This window comes from Chelonoidis abingdonii, chromosome 14 (genome assembly GCF_003597395.2).
Source record: "Chelonoidis abingdonii isolate Lonesome George chromosome 14, CheloAbing_2.0, whole genome shotgun sequence".
Taxonomy (NCBI): Eukaryota; Metazoa; Chordata; order Testudines; family Testudinidae; genus Chelonoidis; species Chelonoidis abingdonii.
This window is the reverse complement of record NC_133782.1, coordinates 25,222,567-25,245,965: the sequence shown is the minus strand read 5'-3', so window position 1 is coordinate 25,245,965 and position 23,399 is coordinate 25,222,567. Positions and strand designations below refer to the sequence as shown.

General features: G+C 48.5%; 1 protein-coding gene across 2 annotated transcripts in view; it reads left to right on the top strand.

Annotated features, from left to right (window-relative positions):
* The first annotated feature begins 784 nt into the window (after positions 1-784).
* Positions 785-23,399, top strand: part of MYBL2 (MYB proto-oncogene like 2) — a 42,661-nt gene continuing 20,046 nt past the window's right edge. The window contains exons 1-5 of one of the 2 annotated variants that reach the window (XM_032769639.2): positions 785-1,023; positions 15,005-15,098; positions 15,780-15,851; positions 21,213-21,305; positions 23,119-23,339. In XM_032769639.2, coding sequence (XP_032625530.1) covers positions 968-1,023; positions 15,005-15,098; positions 15,780-15,851; positions 21,213-21,305; positions 23,119-23,339 — 536 coding nt within the window. In that variant the 5' untranslated portion in view covers positions 785-967. Of the gene's footprint in view, positions 1,024-12,547; positions 12,699-15,004; positions 15,099-15,779; positions 15,852-21,212; positions 21,306-23,118; positions 23,340-23,399 lie in introns of those variants that run through there. The other variant, XM_032769640.2, reaches the window with a different exon arrangement.

Sequence of the window (23,399 nt, the reverse complement as noted above, 5' to 3'; positions counted from 1 at the left end):
GTGATCTCAGGAGCGAGGACCGAAGCCTGAGCCCCGTCACCCCATATGGGGCAGCCAAAGCCCAAGCTCCACCACCCTGGATGGAGGGGGGCAAAGCCAAAGCTCAAAGACTTCAGTTGCAGGCAGGGAGCCTGTAGCTTGGGGCCCCATTAAAATGGGGTCCTGACCCATAGTTTGAGTTGAGAACCACTGTTCTAAGTGTTAAAGGACAGGACTCTGAGTCATGGGATCCAAGATCTATTCCTGGCTGTGTGAGTTAGGGAAACTAAGAGAAGCAACTTGCCCAATTTGTAAAACGGAGATTTTAAGTGGGACCTGAAACCTTTTCTGGGGGTTGCATACCCTTGAGCTAGTCACTTCCCCATTTGTAAAATGGGGATAATGATACTCCACATCTCCAGCCCGGCTTCTTTATGTAGATCGTAACTTCTTCAGGGACTATCTGTGTTATTACATAGAATTAGCAGGATACCACAGCTACCGTTAGCAGTCTATTCCAGAACTTAACTTCCCTTACAGCAAGACCTCTTTCCCCAGTAGCTAACACATCTCCCCTACTGCACATTAAGCCTGTTACTTCTCGTCCTATCTTCAATGGGCTTGTGGGTTGCCCATCGCAGCGAGGCCCTGCGCTCTCTCCAGTGGGACCCCTCACCAATACTGTGATTTGCGACAAGGGAAACAAGCCGTCGTCAACGCAGCCTCTTTCAAAGAGCAAAGCTGCTCTTTTGTCCTTGCCAGGCTCCCATCGAGCTCAGCCTGTTTTTCTTCCTGCCTGCAGAGGCATCCGCAGCGGCCAGCCCTGCAGCCGGGCTGAATCTCCTTGCCCACGTGCGGGTGGGGGCGCCTGGCCCGTTTCCTCGGGATGCCATGTCCGTGCCGTCCGCTAGCCGGGCTTTGCTCTGGGCTGAGCTAACGCAGAGACCGGGGCTCCCAGCACTTCAGCCTGCAGGATGCTGATCGGGTCATGGCTGCTCTGCTACTGAGCTCCGCCACTCACACGTTTCCAGGGACGCTGCCGAGGTAACTACATTGTTTTTTGACCCCCCCGCCCTCCCGCTGCATACGCTCCTATCCCCCCTTCCAGCTGCCAGGGGAGGGCGAGTGTTTCACTAGTGCCACAACGGAGAGAGTCTTTCTCACACACACACACAAGCCCCAGCCGCCACCCGTGTCTCCAGAGGCGGTTCCGGGCTTGGGCACGTGTTGTGCCAGCCCCGCTGTCGTGCGTGAAACGTGCAGCCCTTATCCCAGCCGCGCTGGGCCCCTGGAGGATGAGGCCAGGAGGGGAGATGGGGACGGTCTCCGCCGAGTGGGTAGATTCAATGAGGTCGAAACGTTTTTCTCCGTCTCCCCGCCGCAGAGATACAGCGGGATGTTCGTGCAAACACTCTTCCCACCCCCGACCCTGAGCCGCTGCCCCTTGCTCCCGCAGAAAGGAGGCGCTGTCTCCCAGCAGGCACAAGCCAGCCTCAGGGTTTCCTCCTCGGCTCCTGCCATCGCGCACCCCGCTATTCAGCCCCTCCTGCGTGTCCTGTACCTGGACTCAGCCGGACCCTGCTCAGGCTGCCTGTGTGCTCAGCTGGTGCACTAGCGTCCCGTCCCGGCTCTTTGAGTTCACAAACCAGGCAGCCCCCGCTAAGCTTGACCCCGGGGTGATCCTCTTTTGTGAGGTCAGCCAGCTCGCTGCTTTGTGTAAACGGTTTGCGTCTCCCAGGATGCCTTAATCCCGCGTTAAGGATGGGCCAGTCTTGATGTTAGGACAGTTACTTGGCTGGGCACAGCGCCCTGATGGGCTGTACTCAGGGCAGGTGAGCAGGGACCAAGTAGGGGAAGAGATGCCAGGAGTCCAGCTAAGACTTAAATGTCTCATAAGACAGAGAGAGAGACCCTAAATTCTGCCTTAAAAATCAACCAGGGAGAGATTCCTTCAGCAAGAGTGAGACTTGGCAGGGCTGGTTTCACCTGCCAAAGGCACAGCTTTGGGGGTAAGAGTTCACTTAGTGATATAGACAAAGGTGTGACTGAGGAGTCTTCTTACCCCAATGCAGATGTACCACCCCACTAAATGGAATTATTTGGAATCCTACTGGCTCTGGTTTCATATATCTAGGGTGCAAAACTGTTGCACAAAAGAACTCACTCTTCACCTACATTGTGCAGAGATGTGAAGTTATTCCACTTGCTAGCCTTGCGCAGCATAGCCCAGCTTCCAGTTCAGGTGCCTACGGTTGCCCATCTAGAACTGTCATTTCAATGGCCAAAGGGTGTTTTACTTCCTGTCCCAAAGCAGAGTGTAGAGTTAATGACATTACCTGGTTGCTACGTTGAAGTAATGGACAAAGCGCTGTAGATTCTGAAATATACACTAATTTGAAGATGAAATGAAGAAAGAAATAAGTATTTCCCATTTTAGAGGGGCAATCACTTTGCAATCTATTAAAACTGGGTTAAAGTAGTTTCAGGTACTAACCTGCCCTTCCATCCCATCTGTTGTATAAGTGGGATCTGTCCCCTACTGCAGCGCACTTCCGTTCACTGTAGTTTCAGAGACTTATTAAATTTCCCTTATCAAAGTTTTTGGGTCAATGGTAGTTTAAATACTAGTTCAAAGGATGTGGAGCTTAATTTGACACTTAGGCCCAAGTACACAAACGTACTTTGATACCTAATGCAGTTTTGATGGCAAAAAACCACTGCTGACCACCGTAGGCACCTAAACTCACTAAGCACCTATGTTTTCAGGGTATGAATTAACTAAACCTATATATTTCTGCCTCTGAGCACATGCACTACTGTCTTCCTTTGGACCAGTGGTTCTCAATTTTTCCAGATTACTGTACCCCTTTCAGGAATCTGATTTGTCTTGCATACCTCCAAGTGTAATCTCACATAAAACTACTTGCTTACCAAAAAAAAAAGTGTCACAGAACAGTTATTGAAATTGCACTTTCATTTTTACCATATAATAAATCAATTAGAATATAGTTTTCAGTGCAGAGTATATAGAGCAATATAAACAAGTCATTATATGACATTTTAGTTTGTACTAACTTCACTAGTGCTTTTTATGTAGCCTGTTGTAAAACTAAGCAAATATTTAGATGAGCTGATGTACCCCCCTGGAAGACCTCTGCATACTACCAGGGATACATGTACTCCTGGTTGAGAACCACTGTTTCTAGGCAGCTGGATGCCTATCTCCCATCAAAGCCCCAGAACACTGCACAAACTGGGGAAGACAGGCATTTGCCCACAGGCTGGACCCAATCCTGTAGGCAGTTTGTGAGCATGCCTACAGGCTCACATCCCATTCAGAACCAATCAACCTTTATTTGGAGGTGGTGGTTATCCCCTTTATAGCTTTTAGCTCAGAGCATTCATTCTCTCTCACACCCCTCATGGTTATTTAAATATTCATCCACACTGGAACAGTCCTTGGGCCAGAGAGAATGACTATAGCCAAGTGGTTCAGGCACCTGCATGGGAGACAGGAGAGCCAGGGTCCAGTACCCCTGCTCCAGTCACTTTTTTCTTTTAAATCCACAGTGGAACAATAGGAAAGATTAAGGGAATCCTGCATCAGAATAGCTCAGTAGTTAGAACATCCTCCTGAGGACCACCCCCATCCAAATTTTTCCTCCCCCCAGGCCAACAGAGGGACTTGAACCCAAATCTCCTCGAGTGCTCTACCTACCAAGCTAGGTGTTAGAGTGGCATCACTTTTTCCTCCAGCTATTGGGTGGAGCAAGGCATGTGATTAACTTATTTCCACCAAAAATGCCCTAGATGTCTAAACCCCCTCATGCCTGGGAAGCAGAGATAGGTATCTATGTATTTCTGAGAGAAAGAAGGGTTTAGTGTGTAACCCTCTCATCACAGGTGCTGGAACAATTTGTATGGGGGTGGTGGTGCTGAGAGCCATATAACCAAACTGTAAACAAGGGAAACCTTCAAGCCAGGGGTGCTGCAGCATCCCTAGTTCCAGCACTTATACCTCATAGCAATCTCCCCCCCGGCTAATTCTGGCACCTCCACACCTAGTATACTGGCCTGGGGAGCTTATTCTTAGGTGCCCCTCTCTCTGCATTCATTGTATAGGGAGGCTAGGGGCCAACTTGGCTTTATGGATCAGTGTTGTTCCTGCAGTTTTCCAAGCATCTAAAAAGTGAAGTGTTACAACAGTGAGAGTCACAAGGCCTAAATCTCTTCATTCCCTCCCCCCCAAAACTCAGCCAATTAGTTTAGGCAAGGTTGAAAATAGGCTCATGTTTCAAATGAGCTGTTCTCTTCCCCCAAAAGAGTTATGAAGTATTGTCTTGTTGGGATATTTCACTTACACTTACCTACCTATAATTACTGGGTTTAGATTTAGATCCCTACTTGGGCTCCCATGCAGAAACTCACAAGTATATGTATCCTTTCAGTGTGTGCTGTATGTGCCACTCTGCTATGAATGGATGAATAGCATTACTCCCTGACCTAATCCATTGTTCCTGTGTAGTTTTATGTAGCTGTTAGAGTAGCCAGTTGACTGGTCATTTCACCATCTGTCCCCCATGGTCAATTAAGTTAGGATCTTGCATGGTCATGTATTCAAGTTCATGTATTTTTATTTTTGAAGCTGCTTGCATGATAGGTACACTTAACCTACAAATGACTTCATTTGTTTAACAGCTGGCTGCTTTTCCCCCATAAATATTACCAATGAGAACAAGGACCTACACCTGAGCTGAAGGATAGTAATAGTATGTTCCCTGAGCAAAAGGAGCAGAGGGTCTCACTACCTTGAGGCGTGCCAGCTGACCAGTAGTAATAGCTATGCAGAAAATGAAGTTCTTCTCTTTATTTGCACACTACAAACACAATTAAGACAGGAGAATTTTACAAGACAGTCAGCTTACTATGAAGGTCACAAATTAAGTTCAGGGCTATTGAGCAAGAGTCAACATCCAGTTAATTTAAAAGACCCACCAAGGTGATCTAGGAATTCAGAACAGCTTCCTCCACCCTATAGTGCCCCTACCAAGTTTCCACACTAGATTGGGGGGAGGGGGGGAGAAGAGAAGAGGAAGAGAAGAATAGGGGGAAGGAGGGTAAAAAGCCCTTCCCCAGGTGGAGAGGAGAGGACATTGGTGCTTGCAGCAAACAGCCTCACCCAGGATGGGTCCCACCATTTGCAGCTTAAGCTATTTGTTAAAGAGACTTCAGAGATTTGCCATCAGGTGAGCTAGTTTCCTGGACACAGATGAATGTCCCCAACTGTAGTCAGGCTTTATACACTGGCCTCTTGTGCAGCAGACACCCTGGCCCATGCATCACTTATGTTTGCATGATGCAGAGCACATGCACTACCAGAGTGTCTCAAGTAATGTCACCGGAGAGCTTAGTGTGATGGCTTTGGCCATTGACCACTGAGATAAGCTCATTCCTTTCCCCTCTCATTTGAGCAGTTTTGATTTTTGTGGCCCCTTTGGCTTGTCACCCCATCCGTCATCAGAGAGGGGATAGCAAAGTCAAATGGCTTCATGCAGTGAGCAGTAGTTAAGGGCTCTGGCTCACTCCCCTGGGTATCATAACTGAGAGATCTGAAGGCAGGACCATAAGATCTCTTGGTAGCTGCACCATGCCAAGCCAAAGCAATAGCAAAGACAGATTTCTCCAGAGATGGGGTATCTGGTTTCAGAGATCCCAGTGACCTCAGCTCTTCTACACTTGCATCCAGAGAAAGAGTGTTGTCTGGAGGCGCTTGTATCTCAGAGATCTCCCAGATGGGTGGAGGTGGCTTCCTGAGACTGGAGAATTCAGTTGTTATCTCAGTGCTTTTAGAGAGCAAGTTCTCCATTGATTTGGGGTGCTTTTCTTCCTTGCACGGTGTGGAGGACTTGGCATCACAAAATACATCTATTATAGAGTTGGCTCTGCTGTTGGATTCAGAAACCACACTAGACAAGTCAAACACAACTGGAACACTGGGGGTCTTGCAGAAGCAAGCAAGACCACCATCACAAAGGCCCTGGGTCACACAATTCAAGTCACCCTTCACACAACTGCTCAGAGACTCTGGCCACTTGAGGACAAGCTGAGAACTGCCTTTTGTTGTGTTCTCCAAGTCAAGGATGCCATCCCAGGCATCTGGTTTAGAGGTACTGTCAGTCTCCAAGTAGTAGCTGATGCTGGGAGAAAAGTTGATGCAGCTGGAAGCACCTGCCACAAACCCATGTTCCAAGATCTCCTTTAATGTCACAAGGTTGGTACTGCTTCTTTGGGTGGAAGACATCACAGGATCTCCAAACTATGTCACTCAGTCTTGTCCTGCTGCATCCAGACAGACACCTTGAGAGTAAAGGAAGCCTTGACAGAGGGAAAACAAAAAGTTATCCTTCACAGGGCTCTTTTCCAGAGCCCTAACTCTGGGCTTGTCTAGAATAGAGAGCATCTGACTGCTTTAACAATACATGGGGATAGTTAAAGTAGCCACCCCACGATATGGTGGTAGTTATACCAAGGACTGTACACTAGTAGGCCTGTTTCTGGTTCAGGAAACAAAAAGCTCTGATAGAAGATACCTTTATACCAATATAGCTGCACCCACAGTGGTTATTCCATTATAACTGTCCTCATTAGAAACTCGCACACCTCTGACACCAGTAGAACCGTAGTATAGATCAGGCCTTACAGTGGCTTTTCCATCTTTAAAGATGTCAGCTCAAGGATGAGGCAGGCATTGGACATGAACTAGGTTACAATAAGCCAGAGGTGGGCAAACTGACCCACAGACCACATCTGGCCCATGGGACCCTCCTGCCTGGCCTTAGCCCCCCCAACCCCTCCCTTGCTGTTCCCCCTCCCCTGCAGCCTCACTCACTGCACCCTTGGTGCAATGGTCTGGGCCACACTGTGCTGCTGCCCAACCCTGTGCTGTGCGGTGGCATGGCTGGCTCCAGACCACCAGCGCTCCAGGCAGTGCGGTAAGGGGGAAAGGGGTTGGATAAAGGGCAGATTTGTTCAGGGTGGTGGTTGGGGGGGGGAAGGGGTGTGGATAGGGGTTGGGGCAGTCAGAGGGCAGGGAACAGGGGGGTTGAATGGGAGCAGGGCCCTTGTGGGGGTGAGGCAGTCAGGGGGAGGGGTTTAGGGTGGTCAAGGGACAGGGAAAAGAGGTGGTTGGATGGGGCAGTTGGGTGGACAGGAGTCCTGGGGGGCCATTAGGGGATGAGAAGCAGTGGGGTCAGATAAGGGGCAAGGGCTGGGCCATGCCTGGCTGTTAGGGGAGGCACAGCCTCCCCTAACAGGTCTTCCATATAATTTCAGAAACCCAGTGTGGCCCTCAGGCCAAACAAAGTTTGCCCACCTCGCTATAAACCCACCTTCCTCATTTATATTTCCAACCAGCATTTAAAAAGCTTTCAGTTGGTTTTGAAACAGCACCCATTGCAATCCTTGCAGCGCTGGCAGACAGAGGTCATCCGATTAGAGGACTAGAAGCCAGGAGAGCAAAGGGATAATCTTGGCTCTCTCAAACTCCCACATTGAACTTGGACAAGAGCATTAATCCTCATCTGTAATATGGGAGCAAGACTTGTTTCCCAGGGATGTCGTTAGGTGGGACTAATTAGTGTTTGTAGAATGTCTTAAGATTTACACAGATGGTACTAGATAGTAGAGAGGTAAAGGGTGTTCACAGGTTGGAAGCTTGTGAGGTGTGAAGAATGTAAACAAGAGGTACCACTGTCCTGCCAGCTGGCTATTTCTTGCATTTGGTTCAGGAGCACCAGCTGTAGCTGGCAAAGCTCACCTGAAAATGCTTTTTAACCCCACAAACTCATACTGCTTTGGTTCCTCTTTAAGGGTTGGCGTTGAATGGCTCTAGTCCTTGTGTCCCACCATTCTTATAAGCAAAGTCAGACTAAGGAGAGGGGACTCCTCAGAACACCTACAGAGGAGAGCCCACTTTGTCATTTGGGGTCTGCTGCTATAGACCCTTTAGCAGTTCCCTGTGCTTCATGCTGTGTAGTAGGCTCTCACCACTGGGGCTGCTTGCTACATGGTTACCCTTCAAACAGAAACATTTGTAGCTCTTCTCCCACCACTCTAGACTAGAGAGTAGACCAGGAACTCACATGTGCTGGCTAGGGCTTTTCATCTGGCCATGTGTATTTTAGGGACAGTATGTCCCTTGAGGGACCAAGTCAACTTTAAGATAAATGTTATCTGGAAACTTTGTACTATCAATCGTTTACATGCAACACCTAAGATGACCAACTTCCTTCAGCTAGAAAGAAGCTTTCTATTCCCTTGGCATTGACTAGACAAAGCCACATGCTGCCAGGCACATCTGTTACCAAAGAGGCGTTTGGATAAGGGAGCAGAAAAATCCCTTCTAAAGAGGTTAAGATTAAAACCTCAAGTCACACTGTACCAAAGGCTCCATAGCAGGAACTGGATTCTTTTTTTTTTTGTAGAAATGCAAGCTTCAAACCGCACGCCACCCCCCAATTCAGTGAACAGTGTCCCTTTAAGGGCAGCTCAGCATTCAACATATCAGATGACAAAGCTGAAGTCCTCCAGTGGGATGAGGGGCAGAATACATGGGAAAAGGCAGTCAGGTGAACTGCTGCTCTGTGGGGACTTGGGAGAAGTCACTCAAGGAAGAGCTCATTGCCATTTCCCAGAAGCAGTGCACTATCTTGGCCTCCTGGGTGGTCTTGCTAAAAGACAGTCAAGCTCAAACAGACATTATGGGCTTGATGCAGAAGTTACTGGCTGGGTTCTCTGGCCTGTGTTATGTGGCAGGTCAGACTGGATGATCATGATGGTCCCTTCTCGCTTTACAGTCTGTGATTCTATGTTGGATCTTTAGCACAGCCAAAGCCCTGCTTCAGATAGTCCAGGGTTGGGCTTTAGTCCTAGCAATAAGTCCACTAAGAATATTAAACCAAGATGTAGCATACATGCACAGCTGTGACTGCTGTTGAAACAGATCATGACAGGGCAAGGAAGAAGAACAAACTGTTTGAAAACATTCTCTCCCCCCCCCCCCCATCGTGAAATCAGGCGAGTATTAAAAGTTACACACTAGACAGCTATTATTCCTGTTAAAATAGGACACTAAAAAGTCTGAATTTGGATCACTTTCTGACACTGACAGCTTATAGAACAAGCCTTCTTTATTTTTAAGCCCTAATCTTGCAAGTGATTGGGGCTAGATAAGTCTCACTAATCCACATATTATATAGTCTCCCTGTACCCAGTCCACAGGCTAGTGGGTTACAGCAACACTGCTGTGCTTACAGAGAAGCTCACTCTAGTCAGTAGAGCCATACACCCAACCGCAGTAACATTAGCCTTACTTTTGACAACACTAGTTGTTTCCATATTTCTTCTGCCTCACACACCCACATACAGGTGGGCCTTACACAGTGATGGGGTGGGGGAGAGAAGAGAAGTGCTTTTAAGAAGCAGCAGGAAAGGAGCACAAGACACAGAAATGGAGGTAGGGAGGCAGCAGGTACATGACCAGATCCTGAGATTACTTTTAATTTGTTTTTAACATGAGGTTTGAAGAGCCCCTTGAACATAAGAAGGAGTGAGTAAAAGCCATTAAAATTATGTAATGGTAAATGACTGTACAGACAGTTTTTGGAAGCCTAGAATTATTTTAAGGAAAAATGTAATTAAAGCAAACCACTAAAATTTGAAAAATAACAGACAGGAAGGAAGGTTCCTTCCAGGAACAACTCACCTCTTGTTTCTGCAGAAATTCTTACCACCCCCTACTCCTATTTTGCTGTGCAATGATGCTGCTTTTATAGCACTGGTAATTAGGTAGCAGGCCTTGGTCATTTCCTATTAGGCTAATTTGGGAGGAGATGGATTTTCAGCTTGACAGTGATGATACTGTCAACAACCAACCTGAAGCTGCTTTGCGGGGAGGTTGTCCATCAATCCTGCAGAGACCTACACACATGCTTAGCTTTATGCATGTCAGTTAAGAGTCCCATTGAACTCATTGCGGGCGCTTAAAGTTAAACATAAGTCTCTGCTGGAGCAGGGCCTGTAAGCAGAGGGAAACCTATATCAGAATTGCATCAATAATGCAATATTTTTGCAGGGTTTATATTTAGCCTGTCCACTTAGAGCTGTTACAGACTTCTTGGGGAGACACTATTTCACAGAAATTAAGCATCAGAAATAAGATTGCGAGAGCTGGTTGGTAGCGAACTCCTGAGTGCTGTGCACAAAAAAATAGAAATAACTCCAACACACACACAGCTGCTGGAGTAGCTCTGAACCTGATAAATGTGTCCATGCAACTCTTTTTGTGAGGAGCAACAGTGCCATCTGCTGGCAGTGGTTAATTCTGTGTAAGTAGGTGCTCCCAAAGGAGATAAACCTACAGCACCAGACATTTTCATTGGGGAGCCCACATCTCAATGGAGAGATTGTCTTGTGAACATCTCTTCTTGCCTTTGGAAAGGTGCAGACCAGTTCCCTTCCATTCGCAATCCTGTAGCATCCCCATAGAACTCCGGCAGCTGTTTACATGGAAAAGCAACATGGGGAAAGTATTTTGATGTGTTTTTAGCTGTCTTCAGTGTGATGTAGCGGCTTGGAAACAAAGAGGAGGAAGCAGCAGCATATGACCAGCCAGCTCTCCAAAGGTCACGAGAAAGTGGTCCATGGACAAGAGTTTGGGAGCCGCTCCAATTACATCAGTGATGACTGTGAATTCTTTCCTCAATTATTTTATCCTGGGTACCCATTAAACAAACCAGTGTCCTGCATACCTGAGCACTCAAGGTACCTCTCCCTTTTACACGTATGGGTATTTTTTAGTCTGCTTGCATGGATTTAAGGAGCTTTTCTTTCTCACTCTTCCACCTTGTGTTTTGACTGTGCCATTGGGGTCTTTGACATGTCTTATGAGCTTCTCTCTTTCAAGCAGGTTGGCTGGAGGTGGTGGGGACTGCTGTCAGAGGCTGTGAATAGATGTTAAGAGATGGCAGAGAAGGATGAGGTATGATGGTCTGCTTTTATATATGGCTGTGTGATGATTCTCCTTTTAAACCTAATTCGCCCATCATGCTGCAAATCTGGAATGTGGAGGTTCCATTGTTTGATCACTTAGCCACGATTCAGCAAAGCGCTTAAACATGTTTAACTTTAAGCATGTGCTTAAGTCTTTTGCTGAATCAAAGTCTTTGTTTGTGAACTTGTCTGTAGACATTTACATCAGTGCTGTCTTTGTTATTGTATTGTTGGAATGGCTATACATGTGACTGCTCTGATTAAATAGTCATTCAGGGTACACGTGGGACGTTGTATGTAGAAGAGTATAATTCTTCACCCTTCTTTCTTCAGTGCTGCCCAGCAAAATGCAGGTAAACATCTCTGCATATGCACCTCTGCAGGCATGGGCCTCTGAAGATAAAATCACTCCCCTTTAGTGGTCTTCCCTCTGTAAATCCACCTCTACCCCAAATAACCTATGTCGGTAACAGTAGTCATAGAAATAATAACTCTTCTATATGACTTGTAATCTTCAAACACTGTGCAAACATTAATCCTCCCAGCGTCCCTCTAAACAAATGGAGAAAATCTTCTGTTGCCTGGCATAGAAAGCTGCTTCTTTTTTACTCAAAGAACAAGGGCCACATTCAGCCCTGGAATAACTGTAATTTAGCACATATGTAGCATTTCGCACACGTAGATCTCAAAGCCCTTAACAAAAGTGATTATGCATCATTATCCCTGTTTTACAGATGGGGAAACTGAGGCACGGAGAGTTAAGTGACTTGGCCAAGGTCACAGAGTGAGTCAGTGACATAGCCAGGAACAGAGCCTAGGTCTCCTGACTTGTAGCCCAGTGGGCTGTCCACTTCAATGGGATTGGTACCTTACGTGAATTTAGTCTTAGTGGCCTGAGTGAATTTAAAGGCTGTGTGATTGAGGCATGATGAACCTGGCCGCAACAGGGAGAGAGGAGACCCATGAAAGCCCCCGAAATCAGTGGGGCTTCTGCTTGGGAGCTGAGATCTATCTGTGTAGGTCAGCTTTCGGGATCGGTGCCTTACCATGCCAAGTACGTTCAGGTCTGTCAGGGGGACCGTGACCCCCACAGGCGCACCCAGTTTTAAGGAACAAACAAACAGAAGTTGGGTTTGCAGACCCGATGCACCCATGCAGGCTGCCTGCCGTTCGGAGGCATTGATGCAGGCATTTCTTTTTGCACGCCTAGCTGGACATGCATGCCTGTATTTTGCACCCGTCCTTTGCACGTCTGTATTTCACATCCATTATTTCTCGCTTTAATAAGAGTCGGGAGCGGGGGAGGAGGAGGAGAAAGGGAAGGACTTTTTGCAAGCGGCCCGCGCGCGCCTCTTTTCCTCCCCCCGCTTTTTTTGTTCCTCCCTCTCCCTCCTTTTATTTTTGCGCTTCTCGTCGCTCTCGCGCAGGCTCGGCTGGACCCCGGGGTGGAGTTGGCGCGAGATAGGAAAGTTGCCTCCTGTGCTGTACGCCGGGCAGGCGCGAGCTTCCCCCTGCGTCCAGCCCGCCGCGCGCGCTAACCGGGGGGCACCGGGGTTGCACCCCCGGCAGAGGGGCCAAGGAATGCGGCATCCCCCTGGCGAGCCGCTTTGATTTTCTCGCGATTGATGTTTTTAATGCACAAAGGGCAGGATGGCTCGCAGGACCCGCGGGTGAGTCTCATGCAATGGGGCGAGCTTCGTGCCCGCCCTGGGGGGTAAGCTGGGTTTGTTGCATTGCACCCCCGTTCCCCATTCCCCCCTCTCCCTCGTATTTCAGGGGAGAGAATCCACTCCTTCCATTTCCCTTCCCCTTTATGGGGGATCTTGCTCGGCACGCAGGGGAATCTATAATGCACAGAATTATTCTCCCCACGACTGGCTAGGAAGGGGATACGATCAGAGAGTGGGGGGCAGCCTGGGATCTGGGTTAAAGTGCTGCTTTAAAGTGGCCTGGTTGCAAAATGTGCGAGTGGGGAGAGGAGCAGCCATGTCTGGCATGGAAAAAAAGTTTTTTTTGACTCTCAAGTGATCAGGTCAGTTTGAGGCTGGTGAAAGGTGCCAGTTTGATTATAAAGTCCTTGGGGCAAGGACAGTCGCTGATCAGATGGTAGGAGCAGCACCAAGCCCAATGAGGCCCTGCTCTTCTTTCTGGCCTCTGGGTGTGTTACTGTGATAAAGACAATAGTAAATAGGCAAACCAAGCTAAACTATAACACAGACTAAGTGGTTTATCAAAAAATACTATGCTCCAGGTGTGAGGATCAAGCCTACGCAATATCTTGCCCTTTTTTTACCCATATTCATGAGATTGTGTGCTTAGATGAAAGCTTCTTGCTCCCTAAATATTGAGAAGGAATCAAGAGTTCAGTTTGTTTCCTCCCTCCTTCAATAAAAATTACAGCTCTTAAGCCTATTAGATCAAGTCCAGTTGCTCTGTCTATCTGGATAAGGGAGCTGGAGGCTGGTCTGGGTCATGGGTTTGGACATGGGTACAAAATAAAGCAAAAGGCTTGCACTGGGCTAGTGGCTCTCAAACTGTGAGCTGTGAAGAGCTGCCTGGTCACATGGTGCTGGTGGCTGCTTCTCCTTAGCTAGTAAATCATATTAAATACTTCCCTAATGTTATTGTGATGTGACTGTGAAGCTGTCGTGGAGATCGATGGCATGTACTCACCAGCTTGAGAGAAGGGGAGGTGGGCTGCAGTCATGGAGGCAATGTGAGCAGCTCATGAAGAGGTGGTCAATGCTGATGGAGTGCTTGACTGTGACTAGACAGCTGGTGTGTGCTGTAACTACTACTTATCTCACTGATCCTAAGCACCTCACTGTCACCTTGGCTGGGTTTGAACTGGTGACCTAGCTCCCTCGGGTACTTAATATGGCCCCCATTATGATAGTGTCTATGTGTTTCACAGCCTTTAATGTGTTTACCCATGAGGTAGGGCAGTGCTGCTAACCTGTTGTACAGGTGGGGAACTGAGCCACAGAGAGTATATCTACATTGCAGCTGGGAGCCTGTCTCCCAGCCCAGATAGAAAGACTTGAGCCAAGCTAGCATGTTCAGAATAGCAGTGTGGGAACTGCAAGAGCTCAAGCTAGTAATTTGAGCTCAAATGCAGGGGCATGGACTCCGGATATTCCATCATAGGCGAGCCACCTGAATCCAAGCCTACCCAACCCCCTAGGTCCAAGCTCAGGTGGCTAGCCCAAGCCTCCGTTGCAGTGTCCACACAGCTATTTTACCTGGCCTGGGAGGCATGCTCCCAGCAGAAGTGTAGACATACCTAGAGAAGCTAAGTGACTTGCCCAAGATCACACAGGAAGTCTGCGGCAGAGAGAATCTAGGTCTCTCAAATACTAGGTTAGTACCTAACCACTTGGCCATCCTTCTCTAAAGGTAAAAAAGCTGCATATCTTCTTTTAATTTTTAAAGGGTTTTTGTCCCTGCAGTGGATGGGCATGTGACACTTCCCAGGGTTGTGAGGTGCCTCCCTTCCACCTGTCTTTACTGAGAAGAAGCTGTGCCAGGGCCTGCCAGGGGTCAGCTCCCCACCTCTACCAACTACAGGCAACACGACCAGTGTGACGCCAGCTTTCAGCAGAGATTTTACATGATACTCTTTGGTGAACTGATATGTAAATACCAGACTCAGGGATCTCTGTAACTCATATGCATCCCTGTGGCCTCTGCCAGTTGGCATCAAGAGCTGCTTGCGTCACAGGGGAGCTGAGCTGTGCTCCTTGATGCTGTTTGCCAGTAACAGAGCCAGATTTGCAAAGATGCTCTCCTAAGCAGAATGCAACCCCTATTTGCAGGTAATTACTTGATACCTAGATTGTTGAGGTGAGCCAGCTGTTTTTGGGAAAATTGGCCAAAACTTTGCGAAAAGGCCCAGGAGCTCTGGGTTGCGCTGGGGTATTTGTTCCAGCTGCCGCATCTCTCATAAAACAAAACTAACCCTCTTGGGTTTGTGTAGTGAGGAGCAAGATGAGCTGCATTACCAGGACACAGACTCAGACGTGCCAGAGCAGCGGGAGAACAGGTGCAAGGTCAAGTGGACTCACGAAGAGGTAGGTGACAACAGGGAAAGTGTGTTGTCTCTTCGAGGGGGTGTGGATAGAGCGGCGGGAGGGAGGAGTAAGGCCTGCTCTTTAGGGCACCTCAGGACTTCCTGTGTAGAGAAGCTGTAAGGTGAACTGTCTGTACTACAACAGCTCTCCATGAGCTGTGCTGTGCCCCAAGGGCAGGGCTGCAGCATGGTATGGGGGATTAGTCCTCTCTGCCCAGCCATGTCAAGGGCCTATCACATTGTAATCCAACAGCATAGACCGGCTCTCAGCCTATGTCTCTACTGGGCCTAAAACACACTGACTGGAGCACAGTTTGGCCCTGTCCATGCAGTTTGAGTCAAACCACGTTAGAATGTAGGTGGGCCAAAGCAGTATTTAATTGCAGCAGTTGAACGCTTGTTTTCAATGAGTAGCCTGGGCCTGTATGCTTAAAAATTGATGCCAGCCATTTATGGCCTAGATTAGAAATCCTGCCTCCTGGGTGTTGATATAGGCAGTTGGAGTGATGCCGGGTTTGGGTTGGGTCGTTCTTTTGGGTTTTTTTGGATGTGATGATAAATGGCAGGACAAAGGTTCAAGCCCTTATCTCTCCAGCTGCAATACTTGGTGACGTGTCCCTTGTACAACAGCGTGGCTGTAGCATCTTGTGCGGGTGAAAGCTGATCCCTTTGTTCTTCGCAGGATGAATGGCTGAAGACGCTAGTGAAGCAGTTTGGACAGAGCGACTGGAAGTTCCTGGCAAGTCACTTTCCCGTAAGTGGAGCTGCAAGCGGGACGGGGCGAGTTAGGATACTTGGCACTTCTTTTGCCCGAAGCGCTTGCAACCGTGAGCTAGCGTTGTGTTTGTACAGCACCTAGCACAACGGGGACTGGTCCCTGACGGGGGCTCCGAAGTGCTCTGCTAACACAAATAATAATAGGAGTACTTGTGGCACCTTAGAGACTAACACATTTATTTCAGCATGAACTTTCGTGAGCTACAGCTCACTTCTTCGGATGCATAGAATAATAGTAATAATGACCCCTCGGAGCAGCCCTGCAGGGTGGGAGAATAACTAACCCACCTGAAATGGGGAGGAGCTGGGCCAAGAACTCAGGGGTGTCTGTCGCAGTTTCCCATGCCTGGTGCACTAGGCTACAGATCCTGTTCTGACTGCATAAGGCAAAGGTGTGTGTATAGCCCATGTGCTCGAGTTCTGTGTGTTGGTGGGTTCTATGTGCAAACCTCGTTCCCTTGTGTAGAGGTGGTAGCACATGGCATAGGGGCCCTATCAGTAGTCAGCCAGCCCCGTGCTGGGTTTGTCTCATTTTCTTGAAGTGCTGGCTCCCAGCTTCTTTCCTGGCCCCCTGCTCATCACAGATTCCTAAATTCCAAGGCCAGAAGGGACCATTATGATCATCTAGTCTGACCCCCTGTATGACACAGGCCAGAGAATGGCCCCAAAATAATTCCCAGAGCAGAGCTTTTAGAAAAACATCCCATTTAAAAACTCAGTGCTGGAGAATCCACCACATCCTTTGACACAGTGTTCCAAAACTTATTCGCTCTCACTGTACACTTTATTTCCAGTCTGAATGTGTCAGGCGGCCACATGGAGGGAAGCATTGGTGAGGGATGTCCTTAAGCGCCCCTTTGACTGGGCAGAGAAGCTTGGGATGGCAGGCTGGGCCAGCAGCCTTGTCCATAGCAACAGCTATACTGTGGGGCACCACAAGCTGGAAAGGAAGGAGGTTGGCTGGTAGAGAACCTCCTTACCTGCAGCAGGCAGAGTCCTCTGCAAGATGGGTTGTAGGGAGGGTGGATCTGAGCTCAAGCAACTTTCCTTTCCCAACTGCTTGTCTCCTCTGATTCTTGCCCACACAGACTAGTCTGGTTCACCCTCCAAGGCTGAGAGGTGCTAAGCTAGGAGGGGACTACTTTCATGGGCATCATTTATAACTAGTAGCTGTCAGAGTAGCTTCCAGTCACCAACATGACATGGGATGTGAGCACCCCTGGGGAGAGAGAAGCTTGGAGCATATGGCTGAAGCTCTGGGAACTGGAAGGGCAAGCGCTGAAGGATTGATGCTAAGGACACAGTTAACACGTTGGGACAGAATCTGTTTCTGCAGGGGGTTGTTTGTAATCTTGTTCCGTGCCCCAGAGTGGCAGAGGCAGTGAGTGAGGCTACGTGTGTGGGATTTCAATGCTGGCTGGTGGCTCTAGCTCACTCACTCTCACTCATGCCCGTCACCCCAATCGGGGTATGGGCCGCCAACCACAGATCTCCAGAGTCCTCTATCCTGGGCCATTCGCTCTAGCTGGTTCCAGGTATAGCCCATTTTTTTGCTATCAAGCCTGAGGTCGCGTCGCCAGGTGTTTCTTGGACGGCCTCTTTTTCCGCTTGCCTTGGGGGTTCACCGCAGTGCCTGTCTGGTGATGTTAGTTGGCTGCTTGCGTAGTGTATGTGTCCTATCCACCCCACCTTCTCCTTCTGATTTCTTCTCTGCTGGGAGTTGACGGGTCCTCTCCAAGAGGTGGATGTTACTGATGGTGTCTGGCCAGCGGATCAGGAGAATCCTTCTGAGGCAGCTATTAATGAAGGTCTGGATCTTTCTGGGTGGTTGTTTTGGTTGTCCTCCAGGTTTCAGCTCCATACAGTAGGACTGATTTCACATTGGAGTTGAACAGTCGAATTTTTATTGCCAAAGACAGCTCTCTGGAGCTCCAGATGTTCTTGAGCTGTAAGAAGGCTGCTCTTGCCTTACCAATCCTTTACTTTGATGTCTGTGTCTGTGCCACCCTGCTGGTCGATGATGCTACTAGGTAGGTGAAGGACTGCACTTCTTCCAAGGGGCTTCCATTCAGTGTGACTGGGTCGTTGCTGATGGAATTAATCCTAAGGATCTTGGTCTTGTCCTTGTGAATGTTGAGGCCAACCTGTGATGACGTGGCTGCCACAGTGTTGGTCTTCTCTTGCATCTGCTCTTTACTGTGCGAAAGGAGTGCAAGATCGTCAGCAAAGTCCAGGTCATCAAGCTGGGTCCACAACGTCCACTGGATTCCATTCCTACGCTCGTAAGTGGATGTCTTTCATAATCCAATCGATGACGAGGAGAAAGGAAGTGGTGACAACAAGCATCCTTGTCTGACTCCAGTTCGCACCTGGAAGCTGTTAGTGAGCTGCCCTCCATGGATCACTCTACAGTGTATACCATCATATGAGTTCTTGATCAGGTTGACCACCTTTGCTGGAATGCCGTAGTGCCGAAGGAGCTTCCAGAGGGTCTCTCGATCCATGCTATCGAACGCTTTCTCATAGTCAACAAAGTTGATGTACAATGAGGAGTTCCACTCCACAGACTGCTCGACTATGATGCGAAGTGTTGCTATCTGGTCCGTGCATGATCTGTTCAGCCGGAAACCTGCCTGTTCATCTCGTAACTGTGGATCGACGGCATCCTTCATTCTCTCTAAGAGAACTCGGTTGAAGACTTCCCTGGCACCGACAGGAGTGTGATTCCTCTATAATTGGCACAGTTGCTAAGGTCTCCTTTCTTGGGGATTTTGATGAGATATCCCTCTTTCCAGTCTGCCGGAATCACTTCTTCTTCCCATATCTTCTCAAAGAGGGGGTACAGCATTTCCACTGAAGCATCCAGGTCTGCTTTCAGGGCCTCTGCTGGGATGTCATCAGGTCCAGCCGCCTTCCTGTTCTTCATCATGGTGATGGCTTTTCTGATCTCATCTCTGGTTGGTTTATCGCAATTAATTGGGAGGTCTTCGTTGGCTGGGTTAATGTCTGGTGGATTTGGTGGTGCTGGTCTGTTCAGGAGTTCCTCAAAGTGCTCCGCCATCTGTTCATCTGTTGTTCTATTCCTGTTATAGACTTTCCCTGCTTGTCTTTAACGGACGTTCTGGCTTGCTGAACTTTCCAGACAGTCGCTTGGTAGTATCATACAGCTGTTTCATGTTACCGCTGTATGCTGCCTGCTCCGCTTCTGCTGCCAGTTCATCCACATACTCTCTCTTGTCCTTCCTAATATTCCTCTTCACTGCTCTGTGGGCTTCAGCATACTCTTTTTGAGCTTTGGCCTTTGCAGCTCTAGTCCTGCTGTTGTTGACTGCTGCCTTCTTTCTTTCTGTCTTCTATCTTGGTCAAGGTCTCTGCTGTGATCCACTCTTTCTGCTGGTGTTTCTTAATTCCAAGCACTTCCTGGCACACTAACCTAAGTGGTCTCTCTCACTTTCTGCCATCTGTTTAGTACACTGTCTTCCTCTTCCTCAGACCGATCCTGTAATACTGAAAACTTATTCTTCAGCATCAGTCCAAAATCTTCCTTGGTCTTATGGTCCTTCAGAAGGCTGACGTTGTACTTCACTCTTCTGTCTGACGTATCTATCCAGTTCTGCTTCAGCTTCAGCTTCAATCTAGCCACCACTAAGTGATGGTCGGATGCCGCGTCTGCTCCTCTTCTAACTCTAACGTCCTGCAAGGATCTTCTGAACTTCTTGCTAATGCAGACATGGTCGATCTGATTTTCTGTCATGCCTGCTGGTGATACCCAGGTACTCTTGTGGATCCGCTTGTGAGGAAAGATGCTACCTCCTATGACCAGGTTGTTAAGTGCACACAGATCCACAAATCTCTCTCCATTCTCACTCATCTCTCCCAGAGCGTGGGTCCCCATGACTTGTTCGTATCCTGTGTTGTCAGGTCCAATTTTGGCATTAAAGTCTCCCATAAGGATGATGATGTCTTTGTCTGGGAGAATCTCTAATATTTTCTGGAGTCTGTTGTAAAAATAATCTTTGTCCTCCTCTTCGCTGTCATTAGTTGGAGCGTAGCACTGAACAACATTCATCTTAATCCTCTTCATTTTAGTTCTGAAGGATGCTGTGATGATCCTGGGACCATGTGCTCTCCAACCAATCAGTGCTCTCTGTGCCTGCTTGGACAACATGAAGCCTACTCCCTGTGTGTGGGGTGCGTCGCTCTCTTCATGTCCTGAATACAGCAACAGCTCTCCTGTCAACAGTCGTCTCTGTCCAGCTTGCGTCCATCTTGTTCGCTAATGCCTAATAGGGTCAGGTTGTTGCTCCTCATCTCTGCTGCAACCTACGCCGTCTTTCCTGACTCGTACATGGTCCTCACGTTCCATGTGCCTATAGTAATCCTCCTGGTTGCAAGAAGGGTAATCAGCTTAGTGGCTTCCTCATGGCTTTCACCACCCAGCGTCATGCATCTTCGAGTTGAAGACCCTTCTTTTTCCAGGGAAAAGTCTCTGTCTCTGTTGTTGGCGTTTCTGTAGCAGGTTGATTTTTTACGGGGTGGAGTTGCTAGCCCCACGCCCAACCCTCCTCCTTTATCCTGACTTGGGACAGGCAGATGGCCCCAAAGGACCTCTCTGGTGGAGTTGATGGCTCTAGCAGAGTTTCTCAAACTGGGTGTCCCAACCCATAAGAGGGTTGCAAGACTATTGTAGGGGGATCGGGAGAGTGTCGACTGCTGGCTGAGCTCCCAGCTCTGAAGCCTGCACTGGTGCTGGTGGCAGTGCAGAAGTAAAGGCGTCATGGTTGGTGGGGTGAGGCGAGGGGCTGGTGTCACAGCCTGAAATATTTTCAAAGGCAGTCCCAGCAAAAAAAAGTTTGAGAACCCCTGCTCTTGAGACTGGAGTCTTCTGTTTATTCACCTGACAAGGACAGCAGTGACAGAGCAGGTTTCCCCCGCCCATGCATTTGCCGGTGTGCCCCAGGCATGCCCAGCAGGGACCATTTGTTAGGTTGAAAGAGGAGTTTGGTCTCTAGGGCCCATCTCTACTGACCTGGCTCGAAAGGAGGCCAGTGTGTGTTTGTGGTGTGAACACCTCCATTAGGAATGGGGCTGAGAATTTTGCTAATCTCATTTCTTACAATCTCAGCCGTCACATCATCACCACCCTTGACCACTGATGTGAGGTGAATGGTGGCAGGGTCCCCTTCCCGTTCCTCTCCTGAGCTGTCCACTCCTAGCCTGGTTATCTTTTGAAAATAAAACAGCCAGTCCAATATGGAAGGTTTCCCTCAGTTGCTCTGTGTGGCTCTTGTTGTTGTGGCCTCTGTTCTAACTCATAGCTCTTAATTCCCTGGCACAGAACCGCACCGATCAGCAGTGCCAGTACCGGTGGCTGAGAGTATTGAATCCAGATTTGGTTAAAGGCCCTTGGACCAAGGAAGAGGATCAGAAGGTAACGTGGTGGCAGCGTCATGGTTCGTTGCTCGGTGTGGAGGACATGAAAGGCACTGGGTTTGCACTCTGGAAGTCCTTTTACAGATAGCCCAAAAAAGGAGCAGTCGATACCCTTCTGTGCACTCAGTGAACTGCTTCTAAGCTGCATAATAAGGCTTTTTTTTTTTTTTTTTGACCTGTAAAGTTCTAAATGTCCTGGGATTTGCTTATCTGGAAGATCGCTTCTCTCCCCATACCACATTGCTTGAACAGTGATCCAGCAAGGTGTGGACTGGGGGCTAGCAGTGGGAGAAAAGGATGTATTTCACAGTTGCTTCCTCATGTCATTTTTTTCTGCCTCAGTATCTCCTGATCTACCCTTTCCTGTCCAACTCCCCTGCTAACCCGTTGTCTGTGCCTTTCTCACCTCACACTGATTACTGCTGCTTCATCCTTTCTGTGCACCCTTGTGCTGGCCTGTACGTTCCTCCTCCATGTCACTCTGATAATCTGCTGTCTTTCCTGCATCTGTGACCAGGTCCCTTCACATTACATTGCATTACAACAACTCCTCATCACTGCTAGGACCCTCTGCTAATCCACTTCTGCCAGCAGCTCTCCTTTCCTCTTTGGCTGTGACCCTTGGTGTGTCCTGGACTCCGCCATCTTCACTTACCATGACGTTCCCTTTGGCTCCTTCCGCTGTTGTCTCTGCCAGACTGGGTAAATGAAGCTGCTTCACCATGTATACCTGCTTTCTCATGTTCTTCCATCCCCTTTTACATTGCAACTGATCTGTGGGAGTTGTGACTGCTTGTGCGAGGTGTGTTGTCTGTCTATACAAGATTGTAAGCGATTTGGGGCAGGGACTTGGTCATCTGATGTCTATAAAGCTCCTTGCTTGGCATTATAAAAATAAAAATCTGCCAACAATCTGTCAGCCAAAGAAGACTGGATGGCATGGGGACTCATTTGGGTGCCCATCAGTCCTGCTTCTTAATCAGCCAAGTGGGTCTTAGGGGAGAAGTATAGAGAGTAGCCTACGTTGTTTTTATGTATATAGTGCTCTCAGCTTGCACAGCACTTCACAGAGACAATAAGGACTGATTCCTTACTCCAAAGTGCATAGAACCTAAGGGAGATCAAAACAACAGACAGATATAACACAGGGCAGGGTGGAATGAAGATGAGAAAAACAAGATTGCTTGGTCACTTGGGGCTAGCATGGGTGTCTGCGTTGGTTTGTTTTAAGTTAGCATAATTGAATTGTGATTAGAGCTCAGGCTGCCCACACTAGCACTGTAGCTGGGCGCAGAGTTTTAAATATGCTCACGTAATTCACATGCTGCGGCTATAGTCTCGCTGGACCAGGGAGAGAGCTCGAAAGAGGATGAAGTTTGTCAGTGCAGTCAAATTCCCCATGCTACAGATGGAAGGAGGAGCCTCAGGACATGTGACAGCTTGTCACCTGATCAGAAATAGGCACATGGTTTAAAATCTATCACCCACATTTTTACCGTGAAGAGATCTGCCACATCGAGAGCTCAATTCTCTGCTGTCTAGCCCCTGTCATAGTCACTTATGCCCGTACAGAATGGCCGCATTTTACACACACATAGCACTGGTGTGAATAAGGCAAGGTGCCGAGTAAAGGAGACTTGTGCACAGGGGTGTGAGTGATGGGTTCATGCAGACTCTCCTCTAGACAGAACTCTTCTCAGTGTGACATCCATGGGTCCCTGTAGAGACACTGACGGTGGAAAAAGCAAACCTGAAAACAGGTGCACCAGATATCCATCCATTCATTCACTTCATTTTCCTTTTGTTTAAAGGTAATTGAATTGGTTAAAAAATTTGGCACAAAGCAATGGACGCTGATAGCAAAGTATCTGAAAGGCAGGCTGGGGAAGCAGTGCCGGGAACGCTGGCACAACCACCTGAACCCCGAGGTGAAGAAGTCCTCGTGGACGGAGGAGGAGGACCGAATCATATTTGAGGCTCACAAAGTTCTGGGGAACCGCTGGGCTGAGATTGCCAAGCTGCTGCCTGGGAGGTAGGACCCTTGCCTGTTGTTAGTGCCTTAAGAGTCAGGTAGGCTGTTGAGATATCTGTA